General features: G+C 37.8%; 1 protein-coding gene across 1 annotated transcript in view; it reads left to right on the top strand.

Annotated features, from left to right (window-relative positions):
• The window catches only part of LOC107710210 (ephrin type-B receptor 1-like), an 86,876-nt gene that overhangs the window by 13,254 nt on the left and 54,184 nt on the right, over window positions 1-19,438 (top strand). Inside the window, exons 2-3 of the mRNA XM_016514951.1 lie at window positions 2,915-3,250; window positions 18,101-18,225. Of these exons, the coding sequence (XP_016370437.1) occupies window positions 2,915-3,250; window positions 18,101-18,225 (461 nt within the window). The remainder of the gene's footprint in view (window positions 1-2,914; window positions 3,251-18,100; window positions 18,226-19,438) is intronic.

Here is a 19,438-nt window from a genome sequence, read left to right as displayed (position 1 = left end):
TTTTTAGAATCAGATAAGACCTCACAATTTGAAATTTTTTTTAATACATTATCTATGTATTCAGAGCTGTCAGAAGCCTTTATTTCAAGTTTAAGCCTCCTCCTCCTGATTGGCTAATCATCAGGGTCGCCAGAGTTCGAGGTCAGTTGCGATCCCTGCGATCCCTGTTTAGGGCCCCAGTAACCCCTGATCTATCCCACAAGGCCTTGCCTTCACAAGTGTCGTAGTTGTCGTAGTCTGAGTGAAATCATTCTTCTCTTGCTTCAAGAGCTGGAATGTCTCCTCGCCATGTTTGATATTTCAAGGAGAAGTCACTCAAATGTTCTCATGGAAGTGGCTGGTTACTAAAATCAAACCTGAATATTCGTTCCAGAGTTGTTCCTGGTTCTCGTCTGGTTCTGTTGCGGTCTATAGTTAACATCACAACCCTTCCGTGATCTGTAAATCCTCAGTTCCTGGCCGGATGTTCTGTGCGCTGAGGGAAGTCATTGCTTTATCAGAAACACAATATGTTTTTTCCCTGCGGCTCTATAGTGAGAAAGGGAATGTGTAGGAATGGATCCAGGATGCTGAGATAAAGAGCCATTACTAAAACCTTGTTTTTATCCCTTATTCTGATTGTCGATGAAAAGCCGCTCTCAGTGTTGAGTAAGTGAGCTGATGTATGGCTGCTCGGGGGCCGCCACTCTGCATGGTAATTATGAACAGTTACACATCGCTCTGGGACTGAGATCGCAGCTAAAAGGAAACACACAACACAGCTCCTTTCTGTAAGACTTTTTAGGAGTTGAGTAGAAAATGTATATTTGAACTTTAACCACGTGGAAAAGATTTACTGTCACATATCAACAGCTGACTTTTATCACATGTGAAATCTGCTGTAAAAACTAAGAATAGTTGTAATTAAATACCATAGGGAATTGAAACATTAATAGCTGAGAGACGGGTTTATACACTGCCATTCAAAAGTTTGGGATCAGTAAGATTTAAAGAAATCATTTATGCTCATCAAGGCTGCATTTATTTAATTAAAGATACGGAAAAAACTGTACTATTGTGATATATTATTACAATTTAAAATAATAGTTTTCTATTATAATATACTTTGGAATATATTTTATTTCTGTGATGCAAAGCTGAATTTTCATCAGCCACTACTCCAGTGTCACATGATCCTTCAGAAATCATCATTTACTCATCATCATGTCATTCTAAACCTTTATGACTTTATTTCTTTCATGAAGCACGAAGTGGTTCATACAGACCAGATTTAAGCCATTTTTCATAAATCTTGGCAGTTTGAGAGAAGCAAAGATGATTTGTGAATCACTTGAGTCACATCAACATAAATGGGTTGATTCCATTCAAATGATTCATGCACTCACAAATCAAATTGATTCTGTTCTTCATCCAGGTAGATAATCAGCTAAAAATGGTCCTACAAAGCTTTCGTATGACTTCAGAAAACTTGGTACATGTAGCTACAGTATTTTACTTGTATAGGCTATTTTTTCATAATGTTATGGTGTGCTTTTTTTTTTTTTTTTTAAGCATGAAAGCTTAAAGTCCCCATGAAATCAAAATTAAAGTTTTTTGGGTGTTAGTATCAAGATGTTAGTCTTAAGGTTATCTATAAGCCAGTGTGCTCCAAAACAGTGACAAAATTTGGATTTAGAAGATATAAGCATTCAAAGCTTGCAGTTCGTAACTTCCGCCAAAACGGATCAACAATTTTTTTTACGTCACCTCGTACTTCAGCTTCTGACCAATCAAATGCTCTCTAGAATCCGAAGCTCCCGCCCCCCCCTACACTATAAATAGACGCTGAAGCTGCGGCTGAGATCGGTCACTTGTTCACAGTGTAGTATTTGCTGTACAGTGAATGGCACGTAGTGCACAATGTAGGCGATATGGAACGATTCAGTCAGTGTAAATATGCTTTCGATTGCGGCAAATGAGGTCTGGTTTCGCGCTGTGACGCGAACTGCGGCAACGCGCACAGTCTGATCCGGACTTTGGTTCCGGTCCAGAAATGTGATCGCACGGAGCGATTCATATGCGCGAGTCAACATATATTAAACACTTTTAAAACTACACAGCCTCAGCATGATTATGATCACTATTTTGTTTTACTAAGAGTTTCATATTGAATCTAATATAAGGGGGTAATCTATTAGACTGTGGCTGTCAAATGCGGCTTTACCGAGCTCAACGGCTCTGGCCCGAGCAGATATAAACAAAACGCTATTGGCTATTTTAAAAAGGGGGCAGGGCTGCTCGATATGTCCCGCCCTGTCTTCCTGTTTCAGTTGAAATTACGTCACCACTTAGAATAACGCTGCGTGTTTCAAGGCACTTCAGGGGAACTTTAAGTCTCCATTCTTTGTAATTGCATGAACAAATGTGACCAGTACACTTCTCTTGAATTTCACCTTTTGTGTTCAATGGAGGAAAGAAAATCATATGGGTTTGCAGTGAAGTGAAGGTGACTAAATTAAAATAGAAGTTCATTTCGGGGTGAACTATTCCTTTTCGAGAGGAATGGAAATGCAAAAAAAGGTTTTCATTTACCCATGAAAGAAAAGTGCTCCCATTCTTATATAGATTTTCTCGTGCTTTAATTATTTCACTGCGGTAAGCATATCATGCAATTATATGTCTTCTAAAGGCATTAGTTTTTCAACTCACAAAATTAATCTAAAAAAAGTAATTTTCTGTTATTCAAGTGTAGAAATTTTAATTGAATAAAAAGCCATTGTATGAGTTGTAATTACATCACTGTAATTACAGTAATGTAATTCAAAGAGCCTAGACAAATGCAAATGTTATCCCTGCTGTTATCGTTTCTTTAGCAGCATCATTTTCATAGTTTGCTTAGTGAATGTTCTCACACGTCTTCATACTTTCTCATCAGGTGTTCCCTCTGGACCAAGAAACGTCATCTCTATTGTGAACAAGACCTCCGTGACTCTGGAGTGGCACTCTCCGCGTGAGACGGGCGGCCGTGATGATGTTGTGTACAATATTATTTGTAAGAAATGCCAGGCGGACCGTCGTTCCTGCTCCCATTGCGACGATAACGTGGAATTTCAGCCCCAGCAGCTGGGACTGACCGAATCCAGAGTCTTCATCAGTAACCTGCTGGCACACACTCTCTACACCTTTGAGATCCAGGCGGTCAACGGCGTCACCAACAAGAGCCCGTATCCTGCCCAACACGTCTCCATAGACATCACAACCAACCAGGCTGGTGAGTGATTAAGTAAGGGATAATGTACATCCAGCCGGTTGTTATCTCAGAATAAACCCCTTCAGGCTGATACAAGATCCAGGGTCCTGATCCCCCTGTCGGGGTTTATTCTGAGATAACAACCGGCTGGATGTACATTATCCCCGCTTGCAAATTCAAACTAGACGGACATTTATGGGGAAACGGTGCAGTCAAACCACTTATTACACAACATTTCACCACAAAAATAATTAAGGCAATAAAAGAATTTAGACATAAATGTTTTAAAACCTTACCAGTTTGTTAGTTCTCTTATAATCCATTACAGCGTACAAAACAATCGTAGCAAAATGGCAGCAGCTGCGTTTGTATGAAACGAGAGCGAGTCCGCGATACCAGGATGACATAATTAAATAATTGTACACCATTTTGAATCGAGTTTTAATATTTTATTAGCTAAACAAACGCAAAGCTTCCACCAAGAAAAAATCGTTCAAGCAAGAGTACAGCGGCGACTGCTGTTACCCGGATGAGCCTGTGTTATTAGCTTTTACCGGTTGTTATCGAGGGATAACATACCTCAGAATGTCGCGACTGACCAATCAGAATCAAGTATTCCACAGAGCCGTGTAATAATTTATGATAAGATTCTGCTTGATTAAGCAAGCTTATGCAATCAATACAGTCCAACAGAATAACACTGCTGATGATGAACCAGTTTAGACCAGTTTACATTCCACGTTTTACAACGATTAATGCTGATGTGTTATTAGTACAAGCTAGTCAAGATGGTTATGTTGGAGATGCAAGGTCTTGACTGGTTCAGTATTTTTATTGGTTTAACTGGTCTTAATAATTTTTCAATTATTATAGCAATATAATAATTTTTAGTAATAGTATATATTGATAGTATATAATAATATTTTAATCTTTCGATTACTAGTACAAGTACAAAAACATTTTTTGAACATTTTTAAGCAAAGACATTCAGAATGTTTATTTTGGTATTAGTTTTGAACTAATGTGATATGCTTTACCAGTTTTTTTCTTTAAATATTTCTCTTTTTTATTTTAAACCAATACTATTGTGCCAGTAGAATGTTTTTCCCCTTTTTATGTTCTGACACATACTCATACTTATATACTGTACGGTTTGACCAGTTATGTTTCTACTTTCATTATATTTTCATTACCTTCACCAATCTAGTTTCTCGTTTCATTCACGTTAAAAAGGCTCCAAGTGGTGGTTTGGCCTCACTAGTGCTGATGGGAGGATATTAAGAGCGAAGTGTTCAGTTTCAACATTTAGAGCTGCTCGCTGGACTGTGCAGGAAGTCAGAATCGAAAACATCACCTAGTTTGACCTGCGCTAAAAGATATGCGTCCTCATCATTTCCTTGAGAGCTCCTCTTTCAGTTTTTGAGGGCAGCCCATCTTTCTCCACCTCCTTCACTTCCCCTGTCATCTCAATTATCTGCTTTCACTGAAAAGCTCTACAGAAGCATCACAGCAGTTGGTATGTTAAAAGTTTGTGCGGATCTCGCCAGGACGCATTCGTCTGGTTCGGCGCTTTCATCTATATCAGCGGGACCAGTATGAAAAACTGCCTTGATCTTGTCACTGTTCCTTAATACATTCAGCCCTGAAATGAGGGCACCCAAAACTGTAGCGCCAAGAGTTTAGCGGCTTCCATCGCGGCCCACTCCCAGATCAAAGTTAACGCTTGTGGATAATTTAGCGTGTGGGGGAGATTTTCATCCTTAAACTGTGGAAACATTCAGTCCCAGCTATGAGAACAATTTAAGTTTCAATGTACGGCAGCATTTCGTTCCCTTTGTTCGTTTGGTTCTTACACAACACAAGTGAAAATTTAAGTGGTACTCACTCATGCTGAAGCACTTCCTTTGTGGTTGCTAAAGTTTTCTGAGTGGTTTTAGCACATTCAATTCAAAAGAGCCTACCCAAATATAATATTCTAATCTCTAGCTATTATTCAGGTCCATCTGATTTGCTTAAAGGACAACTCTCCTCAACAAATTACACAATTTGAGGTTCATGTGTGGAACTTGAGCATTTGATACTTTGTTTTACGTTTGATCAAAAAATAAAACACTTCGCTCTTCTTTGAAATAGAAAAAAGATCTTTCTTTCTTTCTTTCTTTCTTTCAATGAAAGTCAGTGTTTTCGAAATATCTCTTTTCTGATATTTTGAAGAAGATATTTCTTCAAAATATCTTCTTTTTGGGTGAACAACCCCTTCATACTATACTTTCAATGGAAAGTGATACAGGACAAGAAACATTTTTTTTTCTTTTATCAAAATAATATTTGTTAAGTATTTTATATAGTATATAAAAAGTATCTTTGTCTTCGGTTAGGTTTATAAAGTATTAAAATTAGGCTTTTTTATTATTAATGAAAAAACGACAATTTAACACCGATATAAAAACTAGAGATGTGCCAATACTGAATTTATCTGCCGATATTATTCAGAATGATATCTGCCGATACCGATAGTTGGATTTTCTTAAGGAAAAAATCTCTACAGCCATCTATCACATTTAAAAGCGTCAAAATGGCAGGTACAGGATTTGAAAGATGCAACTTTAATAAACAAATAAATAAACATATTTAGGAAGGATATTGTTGTAGCATGTGCTAAAAACAAAGTGTCTCCCTCTGTCTCTTGAGGAAAAGGAGAAGAGCGAATGTGTTTGGGTTTGTTTGGATGTGTGAAGACTCCGTAGAGTCAGAAACAGTCGGTTAGAAGCCAAATGCAGTACAAACCTGCCAGCAGCGATATCTTAACATAGCTCTTCTGTTCTGTTGCTCTCTGTAGATTAGAAGCTTCGTTTTGGATTTGAGGCTGATTTTTGCTCTTATGTTTTAAAGTAGTGTCAGATATCTAAGATTCAGCTGCCTGAAAATAACAGGATGTGGAATATTGTTGGTGTTTGTAATATTTTTGTTTACCTCCCTTGATACTTCATGGTTTAAAGGCATGCCGATGATGAAGGGGTTCATCAAGGGACCTGCTGTTGGTTTGTTGATCAGTTAAAGCATTTAAATAAGGTCTGAGATTTGTTTTTGTCTTTTGTAATGATATAGGAAATCTTGGTGGGGGGGATTGTGGGAAATTATTATTACAAGAATAAGTCTAATTCTGGCATCTCTTAAGACCTGTTCACACCAAGAATGGTAACTGTAAAGATAACTACAATAACTATAATAGCATCAATATATATGGACAATAACTTCTGTTTATTATAATCATGCATTGCAGTTATGCCATCTGCCGCTTTAAATGCTCAAGCTTTTCTAAGTCAGTTGGATTCTGATGGGAAAAAACTGGATGATCGTTTTAAATGTGATTCCAACAATTTCATTTCTCTGTGTCGTTATCGTTATTGGTACAGTTGGTTATTGTTATTTATATTGTTATTATCCTTGGTTGTAACGATCCTTATCTCACTCACTTTGTACCAAACCTGTTTGATTTTCTTTCCTCTGTGGACTATTTTCATCCTCTTTTCCTGAAGCTTTCTGAAAAAATTCTCAAAACACCATAAATGTATTACAAAAGTGGTTCATATGATTTGTGCACTATATTCCACGTCTTCTGAAGCCATTCAGTATCTTTGTGTTAAGAATTCAGCCCTCAATTCCAGTCATTATTTACAAAAAAATATTATTATTCACCCTAGATGTAGCAAAGTTTGTTTTGTGAATGAATCAGTTTTTTTGAGTCAGATCAGTTCAGTGATTCATTCAATGTCTGAAGGATTTGTGCATGAATCAGACTGATTTGAGAACATTATCAGTAAATAAATGTAAATTTCAGAATTTTCCTCACATTTCCTCATTTGGCTTCAAACAATACGGTTCATGAGTCATGTGGATCACATTTAAGGTCTATTTTGTGTTGTTTTGGTGTCCATTCAGTGTAATTCCATGGAAAAAAGCAACCAGCACAGTCTTTTGTGCTCTACGGAAGAAAGTAATATACAGACATTTGGAACGGCATGAGAGTGAGTAAATGATGAAAGATTTTTTTGTTTTCTTCAATGTGAGGTTATTAAAAACAAACAAGCAAGCCCTGTCCAGATTTAAAAAGTAATGCAAAAGTAACGTAACACATTACTTTCCATAAAAAGTAACTAAGTAACGTAATTAGTTACTTTTTATGGAGTAACGCAATATTGTAATGCATTACTTTTAAAAGTAACTTTCCCCAACATTGGAGGTGTTGTTCTTGGCTGTGTTGCCTTTTCAAGCGAGTTCTTCAGTACTCAGTGTCTATTTTTCGCTTTGTTTTGCAAAGGGAAACTATAACTGTTTCCTCTTATACTGTGATTAGTCCTGTCTCGATCACCTGATAGTTTGCTTGTTTTGATCCAGTCTAATTGGAGTTAATTGGCGTAATTGGTGCTCCGGTGTGATGCTTGTTTCCAGCTGAACTGAGCCGTTGAGCAGCAGTTCAGACATGACTGCACACGATCTGCAGCAGAGTGTCGTGTAATCGCTCCTCTCGTGACGCTGGGAGTCAGAGCAAACAAACAAAGAGATCATAACACGGAATCAGACACCTGCCGAGTTTTCCTCCTTCTCCTAAATGTACAAGAGCAGAACGACGAGGTAAATAGAACTGATTAACAGGCGGCTCTATTGGCTGCCGCTGGGCGTGTATGTGTGACAGGTAAATGGTGCTCTTGACAGATAGATGCTTAAGAGCCACGCTCTCAGTTGTTATCGTTTTGGAGACCGTAATGTGTCTTTTGCCATTAATGGGCCCTTCCCGTGCGGAGGGGTCTCGGAGGTAAGCTGTGATTGTGTTCTTGTACTTGAATGTAATGCCCAGTGGGGGTAAAAAGAGACTTAATGCATCAGGGGAAGTAATGCATATGCTCAGTCCTGGGGAGGTTATTAAAGGTTTTTAAAATAGGCTTAATTAATTAAAGCTCAATCAGGAATTAATTTCATCCTTGAAAGCTGGCTGAAAGAGGTTTTCAGTAGAGCCGGTTTGAAAAAGTACAGTTCAGTGATTTTGTAGAGCAGCTCTGTATCTCAGCTGGATTTCAGGGACTGTTTGGGGGAAACAGTAAGATTTTGGTGAAGAGAATCTGTTCAAAATTTGTAGAACAAAGAGTAAGTTGTGTGTAGTGTGTGATCTCCTTGGCTTTTGTGGAATTACAAAAAAATAATGACTGTTTTCAAACAGGTTTCTCAAACACATCATCTATTGATTGCTGTGTTCATACTTTACCGCCAATGGGACATAATACAGTTAAAGAGACTAATATTTTCTTTTCTTTAATATTTTAAACTATTTGTTTGTTTAAAAAAAATTAAAATTAAAATTTAAACATGTATTTTTTTATTAAAAGTAAACAAATTTGTCTTGCATCTTCATTTAGCTTTATAAAGTATTGAAATTAATATTTTATAAAAAAGTTAAAAAGAACAGCATTTATTCAAAATAGAAATATTTCATAATATACACTACTGTTCAAAAGTTTGGGTCGGTACATTTTTTTTCCTTTCTTTTTTTTTTGATTTTGAAAGAAATTAATATTTTTATTCAGCAGGGATGTGTTAAATTGATAAAAAGCAATAGTAAATTCTTATATTGTTGGAAAAGATTTCTATTTCAAATATATGCTGTTCTTTTTAACTTTATATTCATTAAAGAATCCTGAAAAAAGTATCACAGGTTCCAAAAAAAGCAGCACAACTGTTTCCAACACTGATAATAAATCAGCATATTAGAAAGATTTCTGAATGATCATGTGACACTGAAGACCGGAGAAATGTCTGGAGTAATTGCTGATGAAAATTCCTTTGCATCTCAGGAATTAATTAAATTTTAAAGTATATTATAATAGAAAACAGTTATTTTAAATCGTAATAATATCTCACAATATTACTGTTTTATTATATATGCGAATGCATGTATTTTTATTATAAATACTGTATTAAAAATAAATGCAGACTTGGTGAGCATAAGAGAAGGGGAAAAAAAATGTAAAAAAATCTTACTGATTCTAAACTTTTGAAAGGCAGTGCACATATACATACAACAATTCAAAAAGAGAAAATTAGAGAATATAAGATAAGGAAGAAAAAAACCCTGTTGATATTTATTTTAGAATTCAACAGCTAAATATTGTAAAAACGTCTGTCTGTAACAAACATAATGTCTGTTTAAAAAAAAAAAAAAAACTAGCTGATAAATGATAAAGCTAGGATTAGCTAATGGTTCATCAACAAGAAAAAAAAAAACAGGCTGATATTTCCCCACAAAGCGATTGAGATGAAAAATGTCACCGGGGTCTTGATGGCGACTGTGGTTATTTTCAGCGTAACGGGTCAAGTGCTGAACTGGGCTTTTTATTCACCCAGAGGCACCTTGTGTTTCTTTATGGGTTCAGTGGTTTGGAGAGGAAAACACCCAGCGAGTGTTTGGCATTTACAGACTGCATTCGGTGCTATTGGTCTGGGCACATACAGCAGGACAGGTGGGGTGGGAGTAGGAGCTGACCTTTCAGATGCATGGAGGGTGTAGTTATTGCACATTATATAGTCTGCAGGTTGCTATTTGTCAACTTTTCAAAGCTTGTGTGCAACACAAAAGCACAACGTCCTTGTTTCCACAGCTAAAGTGAAGAAACGCGTCCTTATAGTGTCCACAAAACTCGCGAATGGCTGCTGGGAACATCGGTAAAGACCCAGCTGCCTGGGCACCATCTTATCTTGCAGTCTGTCCATTCATCTTAATATTACGTTTCATGCGTATTTGGAGTCAGTGTCAATTAGAAATAATTGCTAAGGACATATGACAGGCTAATCAATGTGTATCACAGTATGTAGAGTATCTCATTTCCTGCACGAAGAGAAAAACTGATGAATTAATCGGGTTGTGAAAGTGGTTTTTAAAAATGTATGGTACACTGGGGGATTGTTACTGCAGTTATGGATTTTTTAAATCTATAAATCACGGCTGTTGAAAAGAGATTTTTTTCTCCAAACTGTTCTCATCTGAGAGTGACTTGAGTGTTGACAATTATATATACATATAAATAAAGTCTGTGTGTGCATGTATATATGTGATATATATATATATATTGTAGCACTCCACTACGGGAAAAGAGGAGAACCGACACGAAATGCAGTAAAGCGCCACCCTGAAAGGTGTCTTTATTCAAGCAGTGTAAATTTTAGGTGCAATCAAACTCAGTCTCTGTGTCTCGTGCAGGTGAAGAATTATAAGGTGAGTAGAGCAGTTCCTCCTGGCTCAGACCAAGACTTGGTCGCCAGGGAGGAACTCCCGGGGCTGCGCTGGCCAATCGTAGAGTCGCTGCTGGATGCGTTGGGATTCAAATAGGTGCTCTTTAATCAGAGGCATTACCCGTTCAATTCTTTCTTTCATCTCTTTGACATGCTCAACCACAGTACGATGTGGGGAGGGTTGTTGTTCCCAGGCCTCCTTGGCAATGTCCAGCAACCCGTGGGGTTGTCGTCCAAACAGCAGTTCAAATGGGGTAAAGCCGGTGGAAGCTTGGGGCACTTCTCGTATCCCAAAGAGCACATAGGGGATCATTCTGTCCCAATCACGTCCATCCTCAGTCACTACCCGTTTTAACATTTGCTTTAGGGTTTTATTAAAGCGTTCAACCAGGCCATCTGTCTGGGGGTGGTACACTGAGGCGCGGAGCTGTTTAACTCGCAGCAACTTAAACAGGTCGGCCATGATCCGGGATACGAAGGGGGTGCCCTGATCTGTAAGAATTTCAGAAGGAATCCCCACCCAGCTGCAAAGGGCAAACAATTCCTGGGCAATGGTTGCGGCAGTGGCTCGTCGAAGTGGAATGGCCTCAGGATAGCGGGTGGCATAATCCACCAGGACCAGAATGTATTCGTGGCCCCGTGCAGACTTCGGCAGGGGCTCCACGATGTCCATCCCAATGCGGGAGAATGGCACCTCTATTACCGGCAGTGGAATCAGGGGGGCAGGGGCAGGTTTCTGGGGTGCAGTACGTTGGCATATTGCACAGGCTTGGCAGAACCGCCGCACTTCAGAATTCATCCCAGGCCAGTGGAAGCGGTCTCTTATCCGCTGCAAAGTGTTCTCTCTGGCCTCTGTCAAGAGGGCTCTGGAGTAGTCTGCACGAAGACGCATCAGTTCCTCAGCTACCTGATTTTCCCCCCCACCAAGCCGTTCTGCTAATTGCTGCTGCCGCACCGACACTTCAGCAAGATGACGGATTACCTCCCCCACACTGGGAACAGAGGCTGCCTCGCTGGGTTCCTCGTGTCTGGAGTCTCCGGCCCGCATTCTCCACCAGTGTAACACTCCACTACGGGAAAAGAGGAGAACCGACACGAAATGCAGTGAAGCGCCATCCTGAAAGGTGTCTTTATTCAAGCAGTGCAAATTTTAGGTGCAATCAAACTCAGTCTCTGTGTCTCGTGCAGGTGAAGAATTATAAGGTGGGTAGAGCAGTTCCTCCTGGCTCAGCAGAGAGAGAGGGGGGGGGAGTTAGCCAAATAATCAACCCTCGCTTGAGGCAGTCAGTCGCTTTCTAGATAAAGAAAAGACACAGAGGTTAGCCATGCACCCACTGAGAGTCCATACTACTCCCCTTTCCTCTTCCTTGCTGGCGTTTATATTTCCCTCTAAGTGATTGCCTCATTGTCGTCAGCTGGGATCGCCAGGTGTCCTCCATAATTAGCGTTGCCAGGGGTGACGAGTGGGGAGCAAGCACCATCTCGTCACAATATATATATATATATATATGCATGCTGCTTTATTATTTAAATATTATGTATTATTTAAATATTGTTATTTATACTATATTCTAATTTATATTTAACTAATTGTATTTAATGTTATTGTTACTTTTTTAAATATTATATTTTAATATAAAATGTTTCATTGTAATAATTTTTAATCATAAAAAAATATATATATTTAGTTTACCTTTTGGATCCCACTTTATTTTATTATGGTATGTAATTTGTGTTTTTATTTTAGTCCAAAGCTAATATAATATATAGTATAGTATAAAATAAAATAAAACAAAATAAACACATACTTCTTGTGTTAGGAAGAGAGGAATAGAAAGACAAAAATCATTTGCAAAGACTACAGGATATAAAACCCGTGACCGCCAGCCCAGCGGCTCTGAAGGGTTATTAAACTCCCAGACTGGCATCTGGACTGTGTGTCTGGTGATTCCCTCATCAATATGGCTGATTTAAAAGTGTATTCGAAACCCATCCCCAACTGGACACAAAACTGGATGAAGGGCACACTGTTCCTATAGTTTGAGTGCTCAGTTCTAGATTCAAAAATGGTAATTCTGTAGATAAATCATCTACTCAACCTCATGTCACTCCAAACAATGGAAGCAAGTGGTGACCAGTGGCTTTGAAGCCGAAAAAGAACAAGAAAGCGCCATAAAAGTAGTTGTGCATTATGTTCCAAAGCTGCTGAAGCTATACAATATTTAATACTAAAATTTAGGTCATTGTTCATTGAAATTTTTGTCTTTCTCCTAGAAACTTACTATTGAGCTTTTCTGAACTATGTCTTATAGGATTATAAAGAACATTGAGTACAGGATCCACTGTGACACTAAAAGGAACTTTCATATTTTGTGTATGTTATGCTTTATGAGTTAAAATGTACCTTATTAATTTCCCATAAACCTGAGACAACTTTAATGCTTTTAGATTACCGTGCTCTCTCTCTCAGTCTAATTTGGTTGTTTCCCTAAACTCTGTAAGACGTAATGATTCATTTCAGTCATTGTCTCCTGTCTGCCAGCCCTCCAGGGTCAGAGGAACGCTAAACGTCCATTTAGAGATGCGAGCACGTCTGTACATCTCTCCAGCACACTGTGAAAACAGGACATTTGATAATGTTTGTGCTGAAAGAGCGTGGGAGTGTTTGTTGTTTTCAAGCACTAGCCATTTGGAGACTTAAAGCTGCTTTCCAGCCTCCTGTACTGTAGGTTTTATTGTTATTTATTTTGAAATAACGTCTTTTTCTCTGCTTTGGGAAACCGGATTGTCAGCAGTCATTTCATCTGATGGCTTGTTCCTCCCAACTTTATAAGCAATTCCATTTCAGACACTTTTTTCATAACTGCTGTACTTTATCCCCATGATGCACCAAACAGGAAGCCGAAGGTTATCAGCAATGTTTCATCTTTATTTTTTTTATTTTTTTGTCTTTGTCGTTTTTTGGCACTCCCAACACTTGTATGAATCCATTTACCATGTGGTGGATTCTGGGATGTGTGTTATTTATATATGTATTTGTCCCTTTCTTTCTTTCTTTCTTTTATATGTGTCACCTTTATATGTGTGTGTGTGTGTGTGTGTGTGTGTTTACATAATTGTAGGCATTTCATTCAGTACAATGGTATATATCGAAGTGTTGCGGTATTGCAATCTGCACCATGGTACTACTACGGTACTTTTCTATAAGGCTACTCTCTTTTAATCTCTCGTTCAAAGCACAAACCACAATCGCTCCATCGAGACCAAGCTCATAGACCAGTGGTTACAAAACCAATTACCAGCAAACACTGTTCCCATGAGCCACTACAGTAAACTCTGGAGAAGAACAGAACATAAACCAGCTGGAGAAGATGCGAGTTTTGAATCCATTCATATAAACAAGAGACATTCACACAGGAGATCAATAAATCTCCGATCAAGTGCGGAGGAAATTAATTTTGAAAGTTGCTCTGTGCTGTGATTGCTATAAGACTCACTTTATTTAATAGTAACGGCAGTGCAGCCATAAACAGAAACAGATCCTCTATATTTGATTAGCATCAACTAACCACAGCAGACATGCTGTAAACATCATCACCAAAATGCAGAACGAACCGCTGACACTATGTTTTTGGTTAATATTATTCTTTATTAGATTTATGTTTGTTGAATATGATATTGTGTTGGCAGAGGGCAAGGATCTGAGGTACACAAAATGAGTATGCTTGAGGAGAGAAAGAGTGAGACAGAAAAGTGTGGGGTGAGTTGTATTCAGCAGTCACTTAGGCGGGTTTTATGGGTCTAGTACATACTATCAGTGTCTGGATGACAGTCACACCCTATCAATCTCTTCAAGACTCTCTCGCTCTTTCTCTCACTGCCTGTATGTGTGTGTGTCTGTGTATTCATGGCCAAGGGAAAGTGCAGAAGCATCTTGTTCAGACTGATGGAGCAAGTGCAACCGTTTTGTAAAGTAACACCTACTTTTTAACAACGCCCAATCAGTTCCTGATGGATAAAATGAAGACCTGAGGTCCGTTTGTCTCATTTAATGTCCTGTTTCAGATAAATGTACAATATTTCTCAATTTTAATTGATCTTCATTTTGATGAAACAATATTGATTCTTATCAATCTATGCTGTTTTCATTTGATGCATGAAAAAAAAAACCGTCACTAAGCATTATTTGTAGCGTGCTTCACCTCTAATAAATCACAGTAAGCTTTGTGCTTTGTTACTTTTGATATGAAACAAAGTTGAAATCCTCAATTTTAAATTCTCAAATTTTTCAATTCTCTCTTCAATTTTATTATGAAATTCAAATAATACATACAGTTGTGGTGCTCTTTAATGTGACATGACAGATAGCTATAGTCGCCTCAGTTTAAGCAGCACGTAAACTGATCATCTCTTCCTCTTTGCTACAAGTTACAACACAAAAAGAACATGAGTGAACATCAGAAGGAATGTTGAAAGATATACTACAACCAAAATATATCATGTCTGCAATCACTCAATCAGTGATTCAGCAGTGAAAAGAGGTCAATAAAACAGCTTGTAAACAATGTCGCGTAATATTACTTCTACCTCAGAAAAGCAGTTTAATTAATGTAATATATTAATATTATAGTAATGTTCCAACTGACAGAGTTTACTGTATAGTAGAGGTGCACCTATACTGAATTTCGCTGCCAATACCGATAGCCGATTATCCAGAATATCTGCAGAAACCGATGCCGTTACTGACAGTTTGATTTTCTTAAGGAAAAAAATCTCATTTAACCAATGCTGTAAACTAAACAGGGAACCCTCTCATTTGGTACATGACTATAATATTAAAGGTTAAAATGAACAACAGAGCTATTATATTCAACTGCTATTTGTTTACAGATATCATAATTACACAAATAAATATTGAAATGTCTGTATACAACTCAGTTGCACATAACATAGTATTCTTAAATACCCGTCTTCATGCCAGATTTATTCAAACATACGTATATAATAAGTTATTGTCACAATAATTTTGACAGCCCTAAATTCAACACGAGATTTTATTATTTTCTGCCGCTTTTTGGTTGACAGGATATAATCGCCCCCCTGGTAATGAAAAATATTGCTTTTATTGGCCGATACTGATTACTGGCTGATACATCGGTGCATCTCTGGTTTACAGCATTAATTTTTTTCCTTAAAGAAAAAATGACATAATATACATGATATAGCCGTAGCTCCACCCCTTTTCAGCACAGTGCTCGTTGTCTTCTGTCTTCCGTTTACATTTCCACAGCATGAAGGTAAGATCTTTGCGGATTAATGAATGAGCCGCTCATTTTAAAATCGTATGATCCTATTTCTTATGACACCAATGCACACTTTTGTTAACTCTACAATAAGTAAGTGAATTGCTCTTCAACAGCAATGCTATAGAGCTACTGCAAAATCGGAAGCTTAAAGATAAAATTCTAAAGATGGCTGCGCACTTCTTTCTGTCGCACATACGGTATATGTCCAAATTAATCAATGCTGAATTTAAATTGGAATTGAATCAAATTGCAAGCTCATGAATCAAAATCAAATTAAATTGTGATGTTTGTGTCATTACTAGTAAATGCGGCATTTTGTTCCCTTAGTGAAAGAGCAAAGACCCGTGGAGAGTGGTGTGGTAGTTGTCTGGCTCAAGAAAACGTTGTTTAGAATTCATCTGCTGTATCTTGCTCTTGTCTTTTTTGCTTTGTCTCTCGCTTACGTGTGTTTGGCAGGGAGAGTGACTGTGATTTATGTTGAAGCAGTCGTCCTGTTGAGGACCAGAGGCAGAAAAGAAGAAGAGAGGAATACATGTGGATGGTGGGAGATGAGTTGAAGGGGGAAGAGGGTGATGAGAGGAGAAGAGTCACAAATCTTTGTCAGGATGGAGGATTCCTGTACACCAATTATTATATTTATCTTTTATATTTTGCAATTAATATTTTTATTTAACTTTTTTTATAAATGTATTTATATGTATTGTAATGTATTAGTATTATTATTATTATTATTTTCTAAATATGTCAAATGTGGCAGTGGGTGTTCAGTAAAAATTGCAGGAAGAGTCAGTAACTGTGTGTGTGTGGATTTATAAGGAAGGGAATTGGAGCTTCTGCTGTTCCTTAGATAAGAAAATTAAAAATTGATCTCAAGAGTTCTCTCCCTCACACACACACACAGTGAGGCTGGTAATCTCAGTTCTGCTACACAATGTGTGGAATGGTAAATAACTGCTGTGTGTATGCTTGTGGTGTGTGTGTGTGTGTGTGCGTTTAGAAGGTGGATCCTCTCCCAACATGTAGATACAAAAACTGCAGAAAAGCAATTTCAACTCTCTCAGCCTCTCTGCAGCTGTGTGTGTGTGTGTGTGTGTGTGCGCGCACTGCCAATAATTGCTAATGTGGAGCAAAGACAGGCAACAGAGCATGAACGAGAGAGCGAGAGAGAAAGACTCAGAGGCTGTGGTTCAGAGCAGGGTGACACTTTGCTTGAGTTACCATTTTAAAAGCATCAGATGGAAGTCTGGATGAAGTATAGAGACAGGCTGAGAATGCTGGAGAAGATATTATATCAGTAGCCTGTGAGCATCTGTCTTGAATGTTCATATAAGGGTGTCTTATTCACAATTTTATATAGATTAAGTATATTTCTTTATATTTTAAAAGTATTGTAATTTGAGTATTTTAAAATATTATATATTATTATTCATATTATGTATTATTTATATTTTTTATTTAATTGTATAATATGTCATATTTATTTTATTTATTTATTTTTACTTTTTTAATATTCTGATTGTTTGCAATTATTTTTTGTTTACATTTATAATGGTGAGGACTGTAATCTAAATTAATTTTGATTAATATTACCACTGTTATTCAGTTTAGTAGTCTGTCATTATAGGTTTCTAATGATGGATTTATAAAACTTTTGTTTTAAGAATCTTAATTTTAACAATCTTAATTTGTTTGTTTCCCTTGAGAGAGAGAGAGAAAGTAATAGGAAATGATTTGTCTGTTTTTGATGTGTGTGTGTGTGTGTGTGTGTGTGATGTTTAGCAGGTGCGAATGTGTATGTGTGTGTGTAGTCGCTTGTGAGACATCCGTATGCTCACTTCAGTCTATTCACCCGTGAAAACAGGCTGTATGTGATGTTACATCAGCTGAGCGTAGAGTTGTACCACTTTGACGAAGCAAAGTAGAACAGGAAGCAATGAGGGAGGGGAGAGAGAGAGAGGGGGAATTAAATGGCCAGTGGGTTAATTTAGAGGCTGTGCATGTTCACTCAGGTGTGTCTTCCTTAAAGACAGAGAGGCCAGAAACACACTGTAGGCAATCAGAGCACTTGAACTGAATGGGCTTCCATTGCAAAGGGCACATTCTCACAAAGCTATTAAACAATGCCAATCAGCCTCTCATCTGACTCTTTCATCATACTGTGTGTGTGCGCGCTTCATTTCTGAAAGTGGCAGATCAATTCACTAGCTAAGTACACACAGCGGGGAAGATGGCTGTTTGGAATGATTTTTTTCACTTGGTTTTCCTTCTCTCTCTTTTGCAGCTCCGTCCATTGTTCCCATAATGCATCAGGTCAGTTCGACGATGAAAAGCATCACGTTGTCATGGCCACAGCCTGAACAGCCCAATGGAATTATTCTCGATTACGAGCTACGTTACTATGAGAAGGTAAGACATGCAGGTTTGCTGCATTGGAGGAAAACTGCTTACTGCTCTTTTGTCTGGATTCTTCCTCAAGGTTTTTCCAATGTTCTTCACATGTCGAGTTTCATTTGAACACTTTTAATGCAAGATGCAATTTTGTCAAATTGAAGAAAGTGCGAGTCAAAGGTCTACTTCATTGTAGAATTGATTCATTTCATTGAACTAGTTGAAGGTAACTTCGATTTTGGCAACTAGGAAATGTTCTGTCATTTGTTTGTCCCCAAAAATTTTTTATCAGCTATTTCAGTGAAGGGACATCTCACAGACCCCGTTGTGATGTCATCATGAGGAAGTGAGGTACAGTGGGTTGCTAGGCGACAGCATTGACGGGCGGGTGGTGGGGTTCAGTTGTTTCGCTGGCCGGTTCTTGCAGAGAGATGCTGAAACACAGACCCTCTCACACCAATTACACTTAATGATTATATGTGTGTGTGTGTGTGTCCCTGTTACACTTAATGTTGTCACATTTTCCTGGGTAAATAAATATTACATAAAAAAGAGAACAAATTTAATTATATTTTGTATTTTATTAATATTGTTTTGTATGTTATTTAATATTTTTTAAGAGTCACAAATCTTTGTCAGGATGGAGGATTCCTGCCAGCTGTGAGGACGAAACTGCTGGATTTTTGGCAGACACATGATAAACGCAAACACACATTCAACCAGCATGGAGTGATAAATATTCAGACTTTGAGAAGTATTAAATCAGACATTTACTCAGACATTTATACTAAGTTTCCATGAAGCAAAGCAATGGCTGAATGCAAGATCAACAACCAGGCAATTGTGCTGTAAGAAAGGAATGATTTTAATCCAGTCAAATTGTTCCAGATCAGGTTCTATCTTGCAAAATACAGTAAAAACTAAATGTATTTATTTATAAATACTGTAATAAATGTTCATTGTTTGTTCATGTTAGTTAACTTAAACGACACCTTATTGTAAAATGTTACCAATGATTCCAGAGCCTCCCCTTCTGCCTCACACACACACACACACACACGCTCCACAGACGCTCCACAGACATCACCCCTTTTAGAGACATCATGGCAGAGCATGATTGACACACAAAATAACGCACATATACACACTCTCGTCAGCAGTTATGCCTATATTCCCTGTCTGATGTTCCTTTGAAATGTTGCCGTCATATATATTTATATATATATATATA

The sequence above is a fragment of the Sinocyclocheilus rhinocerous genome, unplaced genomic scaffold, assembly GCF_001515625.1.
Source record: "Sinocyclocheilus rhinocerous isolate Xijiao unplaced genomic scaffold, SAMN03320098_v1.1 scaffold2522, whole genome shotgun sequence".
Lineage (NCBI taxonomy): Eukaryota > Metazoa > Chordata > Actinopteri > Cypriniformes > Cyprinidae > Sinocyclocheilus > Sinocyclocheilus rhinocerous.
The sequence above is the reverse complement of the archived record's forward strand: the minus strand, read 5'-3'. Positions and strand labels throughout refer to the sequence as shown.